General features: G+C 38.6%; 2 protein-coding genes across 2 annotated transcripts in view; both read left to right on the plus strand.

The window, feature by feature from the left end:
- The window catches only part of LOC101421613 (zinc finger protein 705D-like), a 48,561-nt gene that overhangs the window by 15,502 nt on the left and 11,136 nt on the right, over positions 1-21,923 (plus strand). Inside the window, exons 3-6 of the mRNA XM_071211872.1 lie at positions 15,848-15,933; positions 17,995-18,121; positions 18,873-18,965; positions 19,467-19,572. Coding sequence (XP_071067973.1) covers positions 15,901-15,933; positions 17,995-18,121; positions 18,873-18,965; positions 19,467-19,572 — 359 coding nt within the window. The 5' untranslated portion in view covers positions 15,848-15,900. The remainder of the gene's footprint in view (positions 1-15,847; positions 15,934-17,994; positions 18,122-18,872; positions 18,966-19,466; positions 19,573-21,923) is intronic.
- LOC139437604 (zinc finger protein 596-like) lies at positions 19,641-21,522 on the plus strand. The gene is made up of 3 exons (XM_071211874.1): positions 19,641-19,693; positions 20,119-21,243; positions 21,329-21,522. Exons 1-3 carry the CDS (start codon positions 19,641-19,643, stop codon positions 21,423-21,425), a joined length of 1,275 nt encoding a protein of 424 aa, XP_071067975.1. The 3' UTR covers positions 21,426-21,522.

Consider the following 21,923-nt stretch of genomic DNA (forward strand, 5'->3'; position numbering starts at 1 on the left):
GACATGACACCCGGGGATGAGCCTCCCTGGCAACGAGGGACCACTATCAACTACCAACTGATGATGCAACTGGAAAATGACCTTATACAGAAGGTTCAATGCGGAACAGCAGAATATCCACGTCTACATAAAATACCATGACTTTAAAATGCTGTTTGACCTAAAGTAAGGGGGAAATGAAAAGGAGAAATGAGTTTATATGGTTACGAGTTTCTAAAAAAGAGTCTGGAGGCTGGCAGAAGGATTGCCCTCCTGCACAACTGAGCAGAGTCAGAGAGACAGATAAAGAAGATACAACCCCCAGATATTGGTTCCTTTGAGGGCTAAAGAGACACATGGGAGTTATGGTCATGGCCGATGGGGTTAACTACCAGGGCAGATGGCCCCTCTTTGGAAATAGTGTTTATGTGTGATGAATCTGGACTCAGATGGGATCTCCCTTCATAAGACTTTCATGCTAATGTGCTGGAGGTGCAGTTAATGTTGGGGTTTAAGATATATTTAGGGGATTTGAATCTCTGGACTGACAATGTGATAGCCAGGTCCTGAGCCTCAACAGACTCCAGCACCTACAATCTGATTTATTGGACTCACCACACTCAGCTAAGATGGAGTTGAAGAAGGACAACCACCACACCATGGAGCCTAGAGTGATTACAACTGAAAATGGGAGGATTGCATCCAGCATCCATGTGGAATCTGAGCCTCCTCTTGACATAGAGGTGCAATGGGCACAACCAATCCAATGTCCACATAGAAGAGGTGGCATTGGATTGGGAAAAGTGGACATGGTGGACGATGGGTATGGGGAAAGGCAGGAAGAGATGAGAGGTGGAGGCATCTTTGGGACATGGAGCTGCCCTGGATGGTGCTTCAGAGGTAATCACCGGACATTGTAAATCCTCACAGGGCCCACTGGATGGAATGGAGGAGAGTATGGGCCATGATGTGAACCATTTTCTATGAGGTGCATAGGTGCCCAAAGATGTACTTACCAAATCCAATGGATGTGTCATGATGATGGGAACGAGTGTTGTTGGGGGGGGGGAGAGGGGGGGGTGGGGGGGGTGGGGTTGAATGGGACCTCACATATATATTTTTAATGTAATATTATTACAAAGTCAATTAAAAAAAAAAAAAAGAAAAAAGAAACATCCTTGTATACCTGGAATAAAATTCACTTGATCATGGAAAAAAAAAAAAGAAATGTTCTTGGAAAAAGACCTTGACCAAAAGGGGGAAAATGTAAAAGACAAATGAGTTTATATGGCCAAGAGACTTCAAAGTCGGTCATTTCAGAGGTTATGATTGTGCATGTCTCAGCAGGATCTCATTTACTGTCAAAGTAGCTACTTTTCCAAATAGCAGGGCTCCTTGGGTCTCTGAAGACATCCAGACACTATAGTCAGGTCAGATAGATCAGGAGTTTGGTGCCTTGCCAATGTGCCGTACTTTGGAATTTATGCTCCCCAAGGTGATAGAGTTGGACTCAGTTGTGATTTCCCTACACATGGTTCTTCTGTTCTTGAATTTGAAAGGATAATTAGTATTAGAGTTGGTAGGTGTACATCCAAGAGACTTAAATCTTTGGGCTGTCTTTGTTCCAGCTGGGCCCTGAATCTCAATGGAATTGTAACATTTACTCTCCAGTTCATTGGACCCACCTAGGACAACTAACAAGGAGGTGAGAATGGACAATTTCCATACCAAAGAACCAAGAAAGTTTATAGCTGCAAGCAAGAGATTTCCATTCATCAGCCCTAATGGATCACAGCCCTCTCTTTTTTTTTGTCTTTATTTATTTTTTTAATGTTACATTAAAAAAATATGAGGTCTCCACACACCCCCACCCCCTTCATCCCACTCCTCTCCCCCCAATAACAGCAACCTCCTCCATCATCATGAGACATTCATTGCACTTGGTGAATACATCTCTGAGTACTGCTGCACCTCATGGTCAATGGTCCACACCATAGCACACATCTCCCACAGTCGATCCAGTGGACCATGGGAGGACATACAATGTCCAGTGACTGTCCATGCAGCACCACCCAGGACAACTCTAACACCCAAAAATGCCCCCACATCACATCTCTTCCTACCATTCCCTTCTTCCAGCAGCCACCATGGCCAATTTCTCCACACCAATTCCACATTTTCTTTGATTACTAATCACAATAGTTCATGAATAGAATATCAGTAAGTCCACTCTAATCCATACTCTATTCCTCCACCCTGTGGAACTTGGGATGGTTGTGTCCACTCGACATCTATATCAAGAGGGGGCTTAGATTCCACATGGATTCTGGATGCAATTCTGCTTTCAGTTGTAGGCACTCTTGGCTCCCTGGTGTGGTGGTTGACCTTCTTCACCTCCATGTTAGCTGAGTGGGGTAAGTCCAATAAACCAGAGAGTAGGAGTTGCAAGTCTGCTGAGGCTCAGGGCCTGGCTATCACATGGTCAGTCCAGAGATTCAGGTACCCTGGGTATACACTAAACCCCAGCAACAACTACAGATCTGGTAAAAGTAACAGGAGAGGCTTGTGGAAAAAAGATCACATCTGAGTTCAGCTCCATCACACAGAAACACAAACTCCAAAGTAGGGACAACTGATGTGGCACTGAACTCCATCTGCCATGACCATAAAACCTGTGGTCTCTGTAGCCCTCAGAAGAATGAATATATGGGGTTGTATGTACTTTACCAGTCTCGGGGACTCTGCTGAGGTGTGCATGAGGGCAACCCATCTGATAACCTCCTGGCTCTTTTTGGAGAGTCATAGCCATATAAACTCATTTTTCCTTCCATTTCCCCCTTTTCTTCAGGTCAAAAAGCATTTATAACTCCTGGTATTATATGTGGACTGAGATATTCTGCGGTCCGAGTTGACCCTTTCATTCAAGGTCATTTTCTAGTTATATCATCAGCTGGTACTTGGTAGTAATCCCTCGGCACCAGGGAGGCTCATTCCCAGGAGTCATGTCCCACACTAGAGGGAAGGCAACACATTTACATGCTGAGTTTGGCTTTGAGACTGGCCACATTTGAGCAACATGGAGGCTCTCAGGAGGTAACACTTAGGCACACTGCAGCTCTAGGCCTTGTTCTTATTTCAGGTGCACAGGCTCATAAGCATAGTCATTAGTATCAAGGGCTCATTGTTGGACCTTCATTTTTTTTGCTCTTTGCCTTTGCACTTGGGGAATTGCTGCTGTTCCTTTAGGGACTGTGATATAGCTCCCCTGGCTAGAACTCAGCACTCCCTCAGTTGTTGTTTTTAATGTAATCACTATGAAAATATCCAAACATTTTTATGTACCCTGGAAATACGTCCTGGAGAACTCCCTGCCAATCATGTGTCCCCTGTCAATAACATCCCACACCAGTATTCCTCCCCTGCCATTGTTGAAACTCTCTATGATCCTAAACTTCTTCAAAGATGAAACCCAATATATTGCCAGGTTCCATTAATAGTAAAATGGAATATAGTGATGAGTTTAAAGGTTAGATATAGAATACATATTAATTTAGAAAAATTGAGGTAAAAATAAATTGGGGTATCAAAAATTTTAAAATGCAAAAGATTTGTTTTTGATGTTTTGCCTTCCATCACTGCAGTAAGTGTTGCCCTGTATGCAAATTGGCAAGCCAACTTCTGTCTTTTCCTCAGTGTCTTCAACCTCTTGTTTCCCTTTTTTTCCATAATTATTAAGCTTATCTTCATGAAAGTTTAAGATCACAGTAATTCATATATACAATATAAAGTACTCCCACATATCCAACATAAAACCCTTTTCCCTTCCACAATTCCGCAATAATCTTTTTACATATTCATATTATATTTACTGAAACTGATGTACAGATATTGAGACAATAGCTTTCAAACAAGGTAACATTTGTGTTTACATTGTGGTTTATATTTTAGACTATACAATTTTCTAAATTTTTAGCTATCCTATGTTTTACATTATGATTTACATTTTAGCCTATCAGCCCCTATATATTTTTGGTGTAATTTAACATGTCTTATATCCGTCCTTGCATAATCTTGTTCAACACTTCTATTACCCACACACTTACATTGATTCCATCTATTCAATACCTCTTTCCTGCTTCCCTTAGGGCCCACAGTGACAGTCAATCTTCATTGCTTGAAGAGACATGTTCAGAGATACTTGCAACTGCATTGAGGGCTTGACATGTTCAACTGCCCTAATGCATTGGGAGCCACCATTTCTCTCAAGAAATACAATTCCCTCTATTTGAGAACATCAGTTCTCCCCAGGATGTGGGTATACCTTCACTCTCATTATATAGGTCTCTATCCAATGATATAACCCACCCTGGCAAAATGAGCACTCACACACTCTCTAGGAGCCTGTTCTGCATCAGATTATCCCCTTTAAGCATCTTAAACAGGTAATCTCCCTTATTATATTTTTGAAAAGGTTTTCTCAGCGTTATACTTTCAACGAACACCTGGCATTCTCCTATTTTCATATGTTGCCCCACCCTCCACCCAATTTCTTGTTCAATATTACGCATCCTCCCATCCCAAGCCTCCCTCAATCCCACAAAGCCCCACCCAAAGGTAAGCTTATTCCCCCATTTTATCCCTTCCTTGTACAAATACTTTCCTCCAGCTTATCATAGATTTCACCCATGTAGGTGTCAGCTTATATCCTTCCTCTACCCCCCAATTTTCTTTAACCCTATCATTCAGGCTCTAACTCTCTGAGGCAGCTTGGTTTACTTGTTTCATATCATTGAGGTCATGTAGTGTTTGTCCTTCAATGCCTGGCTTGCTTCACTCAACATAAGGTTCTCAAGATTCATCCATGTTATCACATGTGTTTGTAGTGTATTCATGCTTAAAGCTGAGTATTCCATTGTATGTATATACCACATTTTATTTATCCATTCACCTGTTGATGGGCATTTCAATTGATTCCAACTTTTGGCAATGAACATTGGTGTGCATATATCACTGTGTGTCCTTGTTTTCAGTTCTCCTGGGTATATACCCAGGAGTGGAATTGCTGGGTATTATGGCAAATCTATAGCTAGTTTTTTGAAAAACAAACTGTCCTCCAGAATGGCTGGATCCTTCTGCATTCCCACCAGCAGTGGATGAGTGTTTCCTTTCCTCCACATCCTCTCCAGCATTTGTAGTCTTCTGTTTTTTCATAGCTGCCAATCTTATGGGAATAAGATGGTATCTCATTGTAGTTTTGATTTGCATTTCCCTAATTGCTAGAGATTTTGAGGATTTTTTTTCATGTGCTTTTTAGCCATTTGTATTTCTTCTTTGGAGAATTGTCTGTTTAATCTTTTTCCCATTTTTTAAATGGTTTTTTTGTCTTTTCATTTTTGAGGTATAAGAGTTCTTTATATATGCAAGTTATAAATCTCCTATTAGATGTATGGTTAGAAATATTTTCTCCCATTGTGTAGGCTCTCTTTTCACTTTCTTGACAAACTCCTTTGAGGTGCAGAAGGCTTCAATTTTTAGGAAGTCCCATTTATCTATATGTTCTTTTGCTGCTCGTGCTTTTGGTGTGAAAGTCATGAAGCCATTTCCTGTAACAATAAAAGTTCCTGTAGATGCTTCCCTACACTGCTTTCCAAAGTTTTTATGGTCTTGGCTCTTATATTTAGGTCTTTGATCCATCTTGAGTTGATTTTTGTATAAGGTGTGAGTTGATAATCCTCTTTCATTCTTTTACATGTGGGTATCCAGTTCTCCAGGCACCATTTGTTGAATAGGCCATTCTCTCCCAGTTGAGAGTGTTTGCCGGCTTTCCTGAGTATTATATGAATACATATATGAGGATCTATATCAGAACTCTCAATTCAGTTCCATTGTCTGTGTGTCTCTCCTTGTGCCAACACCATGCTGTTTTCACTACTGTAGCTTTGTAGTATGTTTTGAAGTCAGGTAGTGTGATTCCTCCAATTTCATTTTTCTTTTTGAATATTTCTTTGTCTATTTGGGGCCTCCTTCCTTTCCAAATAAATTTCCTAGCTAGTTTTTCTAGTTCCATAAAGAATGCTGTGTTGATTTTTATTGGGATTGCATTGAATGTGTAGATCAGTTTTGGTAGGATAGACATCTTAATATTTTGTCTTCTCATCCATGAACAGGGAATATTCTTCCATTTATTTAGGTCTTCTTTGATTTCCTTGAACAATGTTGTGTAGTTCTCTGTGTATGAGTTTTTTACATCTTTAGTTAAATTTATTCCTAGGTATTTGATTTTTAATTTACTATTAAATGGTATTTGTTTCTTGATTTCCTCCTGAGCTTGCTCATTATTGGTGTACAGAAATGCTACTGATTTTTGCACATTGATGTTATAACCTGTGACTTTACTAAACTCATTTATGAGTTCTAGAAGCTTTGGTGTAGACTTCTCTGGGTTTTCTATGTATAGGATCATGTCATCTGCAAATAATGAAATTTTGAATTCTTCCTTTCCAATTTGAATGCCTTTTATATCTGGTTCTTGTCTCAGTTCTCAAGCAAGTACTTCTAAGACAGTGTAAAATAGAAGAGGTGATAGTGTTCATCCTTGTCTTGTTCCTGATCTTGGAGGGAAAGATTTAAGGATTTCACGGTTGTAAATGATGTTGGTTGTAGAATTTTCATATATACTCTTTACCATGTTCAGAAAATTTCCTTGTATTCCGATCTTTTGCAGTGTTTTTATCATGAAAGGGTGCTGTATTTTGTCAAATGCTTTTTCTAAATCTATAGATATAATCATGTGATATTTTTCCTCCAGTCTGTTATATCGTGTATTACATTGATTGATTTTCTTATGTTGAACTATCCTTGCATACCCGTATTGAATCCCACTTGGTCATGGTGTATAATTCATTTAAAGTGTTGTTGAATACGGTTAGAAAATATTTTGTTGAGGATTTTTGTGTCCTGGTTCATTAGAGAAATTGGTCTGTAATTTTCCTTTCTTGTGGTGTCTTTGTTTGGCTTTGGTACTAGGGTAATGTTGACATCATAGAATGAGTTAGGTAATGTTCCTTCTGTTTTGATTTTTTGGAAGAGTTTCAGCAAGTTTGGTGTTAGTTGTTTCTGCAATGTTTTGTAAAATTAAGCTGTGAAGCTGTCTGGCCTGGGGTCTTCTTGGTTGGGAGGTTTTTAATGAATGATTATATCTCTTTACTTGTGATTGGTTTTTTGAGATTGTCAATTTCTTCTTTCATCAATATAGGCTGCTTATCTGGTTCTAGGAATTTGTCCATTTTCTCTGAATTGTCATTTTTGTTGGAAAATAATTTTTCAAAGTGTGCTCTTATGACAGTCTTTATTTCTGTGGGGTCAGTGGTGATATCTCCTTTCTCATTTCTTATTTTGTGTATTTGCATCTTCTCTGTTTTTTTCTTTGTTAGTCTAGCTAAGGGATTGTCAATTTTATTGATCTTCTCAAAGAACCAGCTCTTGCTTTTGTTAATCTCTTCAAGTGCTTTCTTATTTTCTATTTCATTTAGTTCTGTTCTTGTCTTTTTTCTTTCTTTCCTCTTTCTGTGGGGATTCTTTGTTGTTTTTTTACTAATTCCTCAAAATATGCAGTTAGCTCTTCAATTTTTGTTCTTTTTTTTTTGATGTTTGGATTTATGGCTATAAATTTCCCTCTCAGTACTGCTTTTGCTGCATCCCATAAATTTTGGTATGTTGTGTTAGCATTTTCATTAGTTTCAAGGTAATTATTAATTTCTTTTGAGATTTCCTCTTTGACCCAGTTTCTCTAAGAGTGTGCTGTTTAATTTCCATATCTTGGTGTGAAATCTGGGCCTCTGGCCCTTGCAGATTTCCAGCTTCACTCTACTGTCATCAGAGATATTATTTTGTATGATTTCGATCTTTCTGAATGCATTGAACCTTTCTTTGTGGACTATCATATGGTCTACCTTGGAGAATGATCCATATGCACTTTAGAAAAATGTATATCCTGCTGTATTCAGGTGTAATGATCTGTATATGTCTATTAGATCCAGCTCCTCTAATACACTGTTCAAAGTTTTTGTTTCTTTAATGATTCTCTTTTGAGATGTTCTGTCCAAAGTTGATAGTGGTATTAAAGTCTCCCACTATAATTGTAGAGGTATCTATTCTTTCACTTACTTTTTCTAGTATTTGCCTCACGGATTTGGAGGTGCCCTTATTAGGAGCATAAAGATTTATGATTTTTCATTCTTCTTGAAAGATTATCCCTTTCACAAATATGTAATTTCCATATTTATCTCTCATAATCATTTCACATTTAAAGTCTATTTTTTCTGATATTAATATAGCTGCTCCTGCCTTTATTTGGTTATTGTTTGCTTGTAAGATTGTTTTCCAGCCATTCACTTTCAACCTCCTTGAATGCCTGGGTCTAAGATGTGTTTCTTGTAGACAACATATAGATGGGTCATATTTCCTTATCCAATGTCCCAGTCTGAATCTTTTGACAGGTGACATTCAGTGTTATTATTTTCAAGGAATTATTGATGTTAGCCATATATTCTTTGGACTTGTGTTTGTCATATTTTTGTTTTTGTTTTTGTTTTTTATTCTCTTTTTGTCTTTTTTGTTGCTCTTACACTCTCCTCCAACTCTGCCTCTCCTGTTTTTTCCTTTCTTCCTGCTGAACCTCCTTTAGTATTTCTTGAAGGGCAGGGTTCTTGTTGACATACTCTTTCACTTTCTGTTTATCTGAATATTTTGAACTCTCCATCATTTTTGAATGCTAACTTAGCTAGGTAGAGTATTCTTGGTTCAAATTTTTTTTCTTTTACTACCTTGACTATATCATACCACTGCCTTCTTGCCTCCATGGTTTCAGGTGAGAAATCAGCACTTAATCCTATCGAGCCTTCCTTGTATGTGGTGGTTCTCTTTTCTCCTGCTGCTTTTAGAATTTTCTCTTTGTCTTGAGCATAGGATAATTTGACAAGTATGTGTCTTAGGTTAGGCCTGTTGGGAATTATGGTGTTTGGGCTGTGTTATGCTTCCTGGACATATACACCCATGTCCCTCAGTAGATTGGGGAAGTTTTCACCCATTATTTCCTGCAACACCCTTTCTGTCCCCTTTCCCTTCTCTTCTCCTTCTGTGATGCCTATAATATGTATGTTTTTGTGTTTTGCATTGTCATCCAGGTCCCTAAAACACAGCTGGATTTTTTCTATCTCTTTATTGATGAATTCTACTATCTGTTTGATTTCAAATGTACTGTCTTTCACGTTGCTATTTCTCTCCTCCGCCTCTTCTAATCTGCTGCTATTTGCTTAGAGTGTATTTTTGATACCTTGAACTGTGATGTTCATCACCATCATATCTTATCCTTTTTTGTATTTCTGCTATTTCCAAGTGTTTTCTTCATATTGTTAATCTCTTCATTTTCTTCATTAGGTTGGTCCCTATTATATCTTTTGAGATCTTTAATTACTCGTCCGATGTTCTGCTCCCCTTCCTGGTTTTTTGTTGTTCATTGGATTCGGTCATGTTTTCCTGATTATTGATTTGGTTTGTAGTTTTTTGTTGCTGTGTGGTCATCATTTTATCTTGATGGTTTTAATCAGTTCCTTAGTTTCTTTGTCTAGTCTTGGGGATTAATTAGTTGTTGTTCGTGCATAAATGTTATGACTTCTCTTTGTCACTTTGTTCTTCTTACTATATTTTCTTATTGCTGGCTAAGTTCACTTTGAAGGAAAATATTAGGGCTAGGGAAAGCAAAATGAGTAAGAAAAGAAAATGTATAAAGTAGGATTGGTAATAAAGAGCAACAATGTGAGATCTTGGAGAATGGATAGTAGACTCATGTAAGTTGTGTAGAGTTATAACAGTAAGTAGAATACCTATAATGAGACAGTCAACTGAATAGGGGAAGGAATATAGTATGAATTAAAAGGCCAGTGTTTTCATGACAGAGGGAAGGAGAAAAGAAAGACAATAATATCAAGAGTGGATAAAAGACAGAAAACAGAACAGAGGTATTAGAAATAAAAGGTCAGACAATTTGGGGGCCAAAGAAAGGGAGGTGAAATATAAAAGAAACAGTAGATGATGGAAGATAGCAAGATGTGGGGGAAAGGGGATAGTGTAGGTCCCTAAAATCAGTACACACTGAAAAGAGGAAATGGAGGATGAGAAAACAGAGCAAATGTGAAGCACTCCCTGCAGCACCTATTATATAAAGAAAATAAAATTAGAAAGAAGAAAAAGAGAGAAAAGAAAAAAAGAGAAGAGTAAAAGGGGGAGCAAAGAAAAGGGAGGGAAACAAGCAAGAAAATGAAAAAGAGAAAACTAAATAAAAGAAAAAGAACCTTGGTTGATAAAATGGGAGAAACACCAGGAGACAATGCAATATTAGCAACCATGACAAAAAAAAAAAAAAAAAAGAACCAACGTTTCAAGCTAGGAATCCTCTTTGCAGTTAAATAAAACACTTAGGGATCTGATCTTCCCCCTTTCTCCCTTCCTCACTTTTCTCTCTCCCAGGGCTGCAGGAAAGCTGCCTGAGAGGTCTGGTAGAGATACAAGTGGGCCCTTGTTGAACCAACTCAACACAGAAGACTATGACTCTTTATTTCCAGTGTGAGAGCACCTACACCTCACCAGAAACTCCCAATATGCTTTTGGAAGCTTGGATAACACCTCCTATAGTCCCTCCCCCTTCAGTGTGCTAGGGAAGGTCTAATTGATTTTCTGACTCCACCTTGTCACAGACCAAGTTTCCTATCCCAGGACGTTTAGGTAAATTGGGCTTCCTCAGCAGATTCACCTCTCCTTTCTTTCCAGACTCTCCCCAGGTCAGCTGGTACACTCCTCCAATCTCAAGGAGAGAAAAACAACAACAAAAAATGCAGATGGTTAGGGTAATCAAGGACCTCAGATGGATTTCAGGGCATGGTGGATTCAGGAATGGGAAGTCCATGATATTGCAGACTCAAGGTGTGTGAGTCTTTGGAGCATGGTCTACCAGGGTTTAGGGGATACAGACCTGGGAACCACTCATCTGATTACCATGGGGTTTGGGAACACCACAGCACAACAAAGTTTTCAGGGATCATTGCAGCTGGGTGCCAACTCTAAGGGGAGGCATCCCACCCACAACTTCTGACCTTCATGTCAGAAACCCAAAATTCCACCTCTCACAAGAATCTCTTCTGTCACTGTCTCACCAAATCAACATCCAGACACCTCCTGTCCTGCAAACCCCTGAAACAGTCTGCTTAGGGTTTGGGGAACACCTCAGCCCAACAAAGTTTTCAGGAATTGCCGCAGCCAGGCTGCCAGTCCTAGGGGGAAAGGTCCCACCCACAACTTCTGACCTCCATGTAAGAGACCCAAAATTCTACCTCTTGCAGGAAACTCTTCTGTCACTGTCTCACCAAATCATCATCCAGACACCTCCTGCCCTCCAAGCACCTGAAACAGCCTGGTCCAGCAGGACTCTGACCCTATTCAGCCACTTCTTTGCAGGAGAGATTATGAGGTGCACTCACTCAGATCTTGCCCCACCCACAGCCCTCTCTTAACTTGAAGTGGAATGGACATCACCATCCCAGAATCCTCAGGATTGGGGAATGAACTGTGGACTAAAGTAGACTTACTGGTTTTCTGCTTTGACCTATTGTGATCCTAACAATGGAAGGAATTATATCATTGATGTGGAGGCAGTGGCCACTGGAGGTTCTGAGGGATGTGTAAGAGGGAAAACAGGGGTAATAAAGGGGTATTTTTGGAACTTGGGAATTGTCCTGAATGACATTGTAATGACAGAGCAAGCTAGTGTATATCTTGCCATAACCTACAGAATTGTGTGGGTGAGAGTGTAAGTAAACTAGAATGTAAACTTTAATTAATGTGTATTGGCAATGCTACAAAATGTGTTCCTCAACTGCAGTGGTTGTACCACATTAATGAAGGACTTGTTAATGTGAGAAGATGTGGGATGTGTGGGGATTAGGGCATATGGGAATCACCCATATTTTTTATGTAATGTTTATGTAATAAAAATATCTTTTTAAAAAAATAGGTGCAATATGTTGGCATTTTGGGGACATTGGAATTGTTCTAAATGATGTTTTCAGTGATAGATACAGGCCATTATATATCTGTGATAACTTACAAAAATGCATGGGAAAAAGTTTAAACTATAATGTAAACTATAATACACACTTAGTGACAATATTCCAATATGTGTTCATCAGTTGCAACAAATGTACCACACTAATGAAGGATGCTGTTATTGTGGGAAATTGTGGGAGAGGAGGGAGTGGAGCATACGGGAATCTCCTACTTTTTTTTAAGATTTATTTTTTATTTTATTTCTCTCCTCTTCTCCCACCCCAGTTGTCTGCTCTGTGTCCATTTGCTGTGTGTTCTTCTGTGTCTGCTTGTATTCTTGTCAGTGGCACCAGGAATCTTTGTCTCATTTTGTTGCATCATCTTGCTGTGTCAGCTCTCTGTGTGTGTGGTGCCAGTCCTGGGCAGGCTGCACTTTTTTTTCACGTGACATGGCTCTCCTTAAAGGGTACACTCATTGTGCATGGGACCCCCTTTCACTGGGGACACCCCTGCATGGCACGGCATTCCTTGTGCACATCAGCACTGAGTGCAGGCCAGCCCACAGCATGGGTCAGGAGGCCCTGGGTTTGAACCCTGGACCTCCCATGTGGTAGGTAGACACTCTATCAGTTGAACCAAATCTGCTTCCCTGTCTTACATTTTTTATGTAACATTTATATGATCTAAGTATCTTTTAAAAAATTAAAAATTTAAAAAAATATTCTCATGAAACATATGCTGAAATATGCATGCTTGGAATACATCTGGCAGTAAATATTGCATAAGTTGGGAGATAATGTTTGGGAAGTAGGTTTGAAGCAGGCAAGTTAAGGAATCAATAGACAGATCTGGAACCTGGCAGAAAAACCACCACCATTTAACATGTGGAAATTGGTACTCCCAAGATGGCTGCTGGAGAAACTTGCAAGAATCCCATTCTGAATGAGAGTTCCTCTGAAGTCAGGAGAATGCCTGGATATTCTCCAGGGGCTTTATTATAGGTCCCTCCTGGGGGATTGATTGGTGGGGTAGTCAATCAAAACAGCAAACAGCTGGGACTACCCCCTGTCATTAGCAAAAGGGTGTGATAATGTTTCTAAATGCAAGTGCAAAGGCCAACTGACCCTCTCTTACCTTTTGACCCCTGTTCTTGCCTTCTGCCCACTGTTCTGGCCTTCTTCACCCCTCGCCTGGATCAATACACAAGTAAACCTGGGGATTTATAATCTGTAATGGGGAATTGTAGTCTGTCAACCCTCTTTATCACTCTCCAGCCCCTTCCTCTTTACTTGGGCTCCATGATCTGTTATTTTCTCCCATTTCTCTTCTGACCATTCCCCAATAAGTTACTAACCTAACTAACCCAGTTTTCTCTTGAAATTAATTTCTTATAGATTAGCCAAGAACATAGAGAAAATCTGACAGGTTCAATGAAAAGGGGATTTCCTTGAACAGGTTTGCTGTTCATGTATGTAACTAACAAACTCTATGAAGAGGAAGTTTTGACAACAGTGAGGATCTGAATACTGAAATGAGAGGTGACATTCCATGTAATACCTAGGTGTGTTATGTAACCCTTAAGATACTCAAAATTGGGATACAGGAAGAAAAAATTCAAACTCTAGCTGTGTCTTCCAGTGGCCATATAAATTTGTCATTTTACTTCACCTCTCTGAACCTTAATGTAGGACATTTGTTAAAGGAGCAAATTAGCCTTTATCATTTGGGGTACTGAGAAGATTAAAATTTTAAAATATGTAAGTCTCCAAACATGTTGAATATAATCACTTTCTTCCTGGAATTGAGGTACAAATGATTAAGTTAATCTTGGTTCTGATCAACCTCATAATAATTATATATATATATATGTGTGTGTGTGTGTGTGTGTGTGTATAGATATTATTTTTTCTTCTTTTAATAATACATATTAAGTTTCCTAGTTGATTTCCAAATATATTTGTGTGGAATGTAGAACTCAGTGTTGAGTGGGCTGCATTATACATATGGAAGAATAAAGATGTTTTAGGACAAATGTATCCAGAAGATCAGGTTCATGGTAGAGCAGAAAGGGAGAATCCAAAAATCAGAAATGCATGTTAGAGAACCAATGCTATCACACACACACACAAAAAAAAAACAGTAATATTTATAATGAGAGATTCCACTCTGCTTCCTCTTATGGTGAGAACCCAATTCCAGATAATATTTTGGTAAGGGATACCTATGTTTTGAAATCTGCAATGAATTAAAAGTCTCCAGTGAACCAGAGAGCATGTATTGCAATTCTGTTGAGGCTCAGGGCCCAGCTGCCACATGGACAGTCCAGAGAGTTAAGTCTCCTGAGCATACACCAACCCCAGCACCTACCACAGGTTTAGTAAGTGACAGAAGAGGCATATGTAGAGAGGCCACATCTGAGCCCAACTCCATCACAGTCAGGACACAAGTTCCAAATTAGGGCCCACTGACAAGGCACTGAACATGATCTGTCATGACTGTAGAACCTTGGTGTCTCTGTAGCTCTCAGGAGTACTACTATTTGGAGTTGTATCTACTTTTGCTTTCTCTGAGATCCTGCTGAGATGTGCATAAGTGTGATCCCTCTGATGATCTTCTGACTCATTTCAAAGTCTCTTAACCATATAAACTCATTTGTCTTCACCATTTCCCTCTTTTAATCAAGTCTTTTTCTAGTTGCATCACCAACTGGTGTTTGCTAGTAATCACTTGACATCAGGGAGGCCCATCCCTGGGAGTATGTCCCATGCTGGGGGAAGGTAATGCATTTACATGCTGAGTTTGGCCTCAGCAAAGTTGTAACACCTGCAGGTTGATTGGACTTACCCAGGTCAACTAACAGGGAGATGAGAATGGTCAACCAGCACACCAGGGAACTGAGAATGTCTACAACTACAAGCAGGAGAATCCCTTCCAACAACCATGTGGGATCTAAGCACCCTCTTGATTTAGAGATGGAGTGGACATCGGATGGAGGAATAAAATATGGATTAGAGTGTACTTACTGGTATTGTACTATAGAATTGTGACTCTGGCAATGAAAGAAACTATCATTGATGTGGCAACATTGGCTATGGGAGTTGGTAAGGGCAGGGAGAGGGAAGAAGGGGTGTGATAAGGGGATGTTTTCAGGACTTGGAGTTGTCCTGAATGATATTGCAAGGACAGATGCAGGACATTATGTATCCTGCCATAACCCACTGAATGGACTGGGAGAGACTGTAAACTACAATTAAACTCTAACCCATGCTGTGTAGTGGTGTTCCAAAGTAGATTCATCAAATGCAATGAATGTGTCACACTGATGAAAAAGGTTGTTGATATTGGTGGAATGTGGGCAGTGGGGAGTGGGAGTGTTTAGGAACCTCTTATATTTTTACTGTAACCTTTTATGCAATCTAAATATCTTTATAAAGAAACTGTTACAAACAAAAATAGTAAAACTGGCATTATATTTTCAAAAAAAGTCTCTGAACATCATGGACTAATTAATACATGCAATTCATGGATTTTCATCTTTTTACCTATAATATGAAGATAATCATTTCTTTATTAGTCAGAGAAGACAAGATCTCCAACATCTTGATCTTGGGAAAGGAGAGTCCTTCCTTATTTCTCTTGAGCATACCGTATGTTCCATTTCATTTGGGCAGGAAATACTCCTAGGGGAAAGTTTTGGCATTCATGATGGGGGGGGCCTAGAAAATTGTGGTCAAGACTTGAATCTTAAGACTTCTTTTTCCATTCTCAGCTTTGTTTTCCTTCTGCTTACCTGGTTGCAAGTGAAATTCCAGAGGAAGATAGATGCCAGCCAAGGTTTGGGCAATGCAATCACATGTGAGTAGATAATTCTTTTTTGCACCTCTGTTGCCAGCAGATGGGAAGATTTCTCCTATTGGTGTGAATATTCCAAGTGTATTCAGGAGTTATTCAAGGATCTCATCTTAAGTTTATATATGACTCTTTATTAATTATGGTAAGTTAGGTGTGGCTCTATGAGTAATCTTCCAAGGTAATTAGAAGAGTTGTTTAAAGCTACCATTAAAGCTGTGTATTCTCTGAGAAGATTACAGAAGTTTTCTTTTTCTCACTCATGCATGGTCTCATTGAATAAATAATGAAGTCATGGATCATGTTAGTGCTTGAGATTGGCCTGGCCATATGATGAATAATGATGACAGACATGAGTAAGAAGAGGGGTTTACAGTCAGAAGGGATGCTGAGTTTTCAACTGTGCATGCAGTCAGCCCAACATTACAGGTACTAGGGTGTAGGGATAAATATATTTGTCAGAAGCACATGAGAAGTTTTGTAAATTAAATGAAATTAGAAATAATGTATTTGTTTCCTCCAATTTTAATTTTCTTAAACTTTTGACAGAATATATTTGTACATTTTGAAATATTTTTAAAAAAGATTTATTAAACCCCCCTCATTGTTCACACACACTGTTTGCTCTCTGTATCTTCATTGCATGCTCATCTTTTATTTAAAAGGAACCAGGAACTGAACCCAGGACCTCCCATGTGGGAGGGAGGCAACCAATGACTTGAGCCACCTCTTCTCCTGCTGGTTGTGTCTCTCACTGTGTTTCCTATTTGTGTCTCTTCATTGCATCATCTTGTTGCATCAGATTGCCATGCCAGGGCATCATATCGTCTCTTCATTGCATCATCTTGTGTCAGCACACTCTGCCAGCCCATAATGGCAGCTTGTTGTCTTGCTCATCTTCTTTAGGGGGACACCAGGAACCAAACACAGGGCCTCCCATGTTGTATGCAGGAACCCAACTATTTGAGACACATACACTTTTCTTGAAATAATTTTTTAAAAACTACAGTTCTCCTTACCACTCTTGGTCAAATTTCCCAACTTCAATTTTCTAAATTAAATTTATTCAAATTTTATAAATGGGTGTCATTATAGAATTATTTTTTCCTTCATTGTGGCTGTGGTTTCAGAAGCTGTATAATAGAGAGAATACAATTTATGTCTCAGTGAAAATTTTTAAAGATTAGTAAAGGCCAGAGGCAACGAACAGGAATGTTTTCATCTTAGATGACATGAAGATAAAAGTGAAACAATGAAACTCATCTTTGTACACCCCAGAAAGTTGAGATTGGGAGGTCTCCTACCACAGGAATAGTCAGTCTAAGGCCATGTATCAGTACACTCTCTCAGGTGTCCCTGTCTTGTGACACTGAACCATCTGTATTTGTACATTACCATGTATACCTGAGCTATGTAGCACTGAGGAAATCAGGACTTACTGATTTGAAACCTATTTAGTTTTGCAGAATTCTGGTTATGTTTTCAAGGATCCCTGCCATTTTAATGAATAATAGACCTGTGAAGTGAATTTAGATAGAAAGCAATTGATACATTAACTTGCATTTGCCAAAATGCATAACATATTCTTAAATGATTTTATAAATGAGAGGAAAGTGAGCTCATCTATACAGGGGAGTAACCTAACCATATCCATTTTTTAAAATGATACATATAATTGATATTGCTTGCCTTATAATAACTGTAAATTTACTTAAAATTGTTGACAAATATTGATTTAGTTATTAATGCTCAAAGGAAAACTGAACAATTAGCAGAAAGAGGCATAATGACAAATTTATTGGGATATTTCCAAATGTATGTCATACCCTATGTCATGTGATTTTCTTTTACAATGGGGTATTGTGGGCTCAGAATGTATATGTGTCTGTGAGTGCATTTGGAAGGCAAATGGAAGTTCAGCATTGATAATGATGTTTCTGGAACCCCAACAAGTTTTGAGTTTTATATACACAGTTTCTGCTTCTTTAGTGCTGTTATTTTGTACATCTCACTCAAGACATTGGTAAGGATAGCCCTGTGTGAACACAAATTTCTGTGATTTTTTAGGCATTAGTGACCTTCAAGGATGTGACTGTAGACTTCACCCAGGAAGAGTGGGACCTGTTAGACACAACCCAAAGAAAGCTGTTCAGAGAAGTGATGCTGGAGAATATCAATAACCTGGTCTCAGTAGGTGAGACTCAAAATTTATCTACCACCTATATCTATCTTTTTTGTATCTAACATCTATCTAATCTACCTATATATTCATCATAAATCATCTTTCATTTTTTAATTCAGATATCTAAATCAGCTTCTCCAAATTGTATAATCTTTCTTATATTATATTTTTATATTTTATAATTTTAATACATTTATGTTGTGCTAACAATCCCTAAATGAATTTGTTTCTTCATTTTTTATTTACATTGAGTTCACCCCAATAGAATTTAATCTTCTTGACCACAATTTAATGTCTTTCTTGAATTTCAATTTCCAACAATCAGGGCTGTGCTGATATAAGCATTCTCCTCCAAGTGCTATGCTGAGGCTTCAGAACACAGTAGTAGAAACATTGCGTATATCCTTTTCCATATAGAATTTAGATCATTTTTTGGGATTTTATGTTAATTGGATTATTTTTGAACATACTATTCAATCACTTTGAAAACATAGACTTCTCACTATTTAGAATATAGATAATTCCGCAGTCTCTCTTTTTATTAGTACATGGGTAACAACAAACAGTGGTTTTCATTGAAATGGGCAAAAGGTCCAGAGTTACAATTTCTGTTGAAATATTGTCAATGATCTAAGTTCAAGTTATTGCTGCATTGCTGACCTTCAGTGCTTACCCTATTCTTTGGTAACTTGTGATGTACATCGTGATCATGCCCTATTACTGTCATAACTCCAAATCCAGTAACTTTTTTCCATACAAACAGGATATCAAGTCTGCAAAAGGGATGTGCTTTCCCAGTTGGAACAGGAAGAAGTGTCAAGAGAAGGAGTAGTTTTTCCTCAATGCCAGAATCCAGGTGAGCTGTAAAGACCTCTGCATTAGGAGGGGTCTCATGATAAAGTATGTGCTTGAATATTTTAACTTCAGGATTCCTTAAGTGTGTAATGATTTCTTCAGTTTTCTTTGTATGAGTTATGATTTCTAAAATGTACCTCAAGATATGGGGACATTTTAGTCACATGTGTTTGTTCCATACATTTCTCAAGCTTTATCAAGTGTCATTGGCATTTGGAAAGGGATATTCATTTGTTATTGTAATTAAACGCTCACATAACAATCCTTTTCCTGTTCCTATTCTTGGAAGATATTTTCCTCTTTTTTACCTCACTGACATCCTAGTTTTTTCCTCACATTCCATGTCTCAAAATCCTTTCTGACTGTGATGTCCTAGAATTATTTATGACTTTGACTTTCTTTCCCAGTTAATTGTGAATGTGGGAAACATACTGAACTTTTAAAATTTTTCTTCCCCTGATACTATTCTAAAATTTTATTCTGCTTTTTGCAATCACTGCAGGGAGGAAATGTGCCTTTAAAACATGGGAAATGATAGAAATGGTATTCAGTAAACCTACCTATAGGAAAGACACTTCTAAAATCATGTCATTGGTAAGTTCAATTTTGTAAACCATAGTGTTCTAAATAGATACCAAAGGATGTAGGAATTCAGTAAATCATGAAATTATAATTAATGTTAGAATTAAGTGCTAATCCAGCAAAAATTTGTGATAGTTTCAATTTTCGGTAAAAACCTAAACAGAAACTCTAACTTGAGTTCACATAATAATCAAATTGCATAAGCAGATTTCATAAATGTAATCTTGAAACATCATGAAGCTCAAAATTGATCAGATAACTCTGCAATTAGAATTTTATAATAGAGAAAATCTATGTGTATGGATTAGAATACTTTTTATATGAAACCAACATGGCAGATATTTTAATTGGATATTACCACTTGTGGATTAGTCTAGGTTTCATATATAGGGAAATGCAGGAATTCATTCAAATGTTCAAAAGTTTTACAGTCTCTCATCTGATTCCCCACAGCACAGATCTCACACCCAGAAGAATTCCTTTAAATGTATTTCTTTGCAAGAAGATTCCTCTCTCACATCCATAGTGAACCAATATGCATTGATTCACTTAACAAAGAAATCCTGTTTCAGGAAACCACCTCCAGCAGTCCTCAGTGACTACTCATATTTTAAACAACATAAGCCTCTTCACCATACATGTAAATCATATGAATACTACCAAAATGATAAAAATTGTATCCAGTGCTCTGAACTCAGACAATACAGTGTAACTCCCATTGGAGAGAAAACCCATGAATGTCACCTAGGTGGGAAAGCCTTCACTATATCCTCTTCCCTTAAACAGCATGAGAGATGTCACACTGGAGAAAAACTGCAAGAATGCCATCTCTGTGGGAAAGGCTGCACTACATTATCTTCCCTTAAACAAAATAAGAGATGTCACACTGGGGGGAAAACATTTGAATGTCATCTGTGTGGGAAAACCTATAGTCATTATATTTCCCTTAAATATCATGAGAGAACTCACACTGGAGAGAAACCCCATGAATGTCATTTTTGTGGGAAAGCCTTCATTCAACTATCTCACCTAAAACAACATGAAAGAACTCACACAGGAGAAAAACACCATGAATGTCTTCTATGTGGGAAAGCTTTCAGTAATCGTGGGTCTCTTCAACAACATGAGAGAACTCACACTGGAGAGAAACCCCATGAGTGTCATCTTTGTGGGAAAGCCTTCATTCAACCATCTCACCTGAAACAACATGAAAGAACTCACACTGGAGAGAAACCCCATGAATGTCATTTTTGTGGGAAAGCCTTCATTCAACTATCTCACCTAAAACAACATGAAAGAACTCACACAGGAGAAAAACCCCATGAATGTTTTCTATGTGGGAAAGCTTTCAGTAATCGTAGGTCTCTTCAAAATCATGAGAGAACTCACACTGGAGAGAAACCGCATGAGTGTTATCTTTGTGGGAAAGCCTTCCTTCGAAAATCTACCCTAAATCGACATGAAAGAACTCACACTGGAGAGAAACCCCATGAATGTCATCTTTGTGGGAAAGCCTTCCCTCGAAAATTTACACTAAGACAACATGAAAGAACTCACACTGGAGAGAAACCCCATGAATGTCATTTCTGTGGGAAAGCCTTCACTCAACCATCCAACCTGAAACAACATGAAAGAACTCACACTGGAGAGAAACCCCATGAATGTCAGTTTTGTGGGAAAGCCTTCAGTTATCATAAGTCTCTTTATAAACATGAGAGAACTCAACACTAGAGAGAAACCCCATGAGTGTCATCTTTGTGGGAAAGCCTTCAGTGTGTATAGTAATCTTCAAAAACATATGAGAACTCACACTGGAGAAAAACCCTATGAATGTCATCTTTGTGGGAAAGCCATCCTTCTAAAATCTACTCTAAAATGACATGAAAGAACTCCAGAGACTCACACACCTTGAGTCTGCAATATCACAGACTTCCCATCCCTGAATCCACCATACCTTGAGATCCATCTGAGGTCCTTGATTACCCTATCCCTCGGCGATAGTGTTGTTTTTTTGTTTGTTTCTCTCTCTCCTTCAACTTGGAGGACTGTACCAGCTGACTTGGGGATAGTCTAGGAAGAAAGGAGAGGTGAATCTGCTGAGAAAGCCCAATTTACCTAAACGTCCAGGGATAGGAAACTTGGTCTTTGAGTAAGTGGAGTCAGAAAATCAATTAGACCTCTCCTAGCACACCTAAGGGGGAGGGACTGTAGGAGGTGCTATCCAAGTTTTCAGTAGCTTATTTGGGGTTTCTGGTGAGGTATAGGTTATCTCATACTCGAAATAAAGAGTCATAATCTTCTGTTTTGAGTTGGTTCAACATGGACCTACTTGAATGTACTACCGGACTTCTCAGGCAGCTTTCCTGCTGCCCTGGGA

The sequence above is a fragment of the Dasypus novemcinctus genome, chromosome 25 (genome assembly GCF_030445035.2).
Source record: "Dasypus novemcinctus isolate mDasNov1 chromosome 25, mDasNov1.1.hap2, whole genome shotgun sequence".
Lineage (NCBI taxonomy): Eukaryota > Metazoa > Chordata > Mammalia > Cingulata > Dasypodidae > Dasypus > Dasypus novemcinctus.

Coding starts and splice junctions, on each gene's coding strand:
- LOC139437604 (XM_071211874.1), top strand. CDS start 19,641: ATGTTAGAATTAAGTGCTAATCCAGCAAAAATTTGTGATAGTTTCAAT. Junction 19,694..20,118: donor TGTGATAGTTTCAATTTTCG/GTAAAAACCTAA, acceptor ATCCTGTTTCAG/GAAACCACCTCCAGCAGTCC. Junction 21,244..21,328: donor AAAGCCTTCAGTTATCATAA/GTCTCTTTATAA, acceptor CAGTGTGTATAG/TAATCTTCAAAAACATATGA.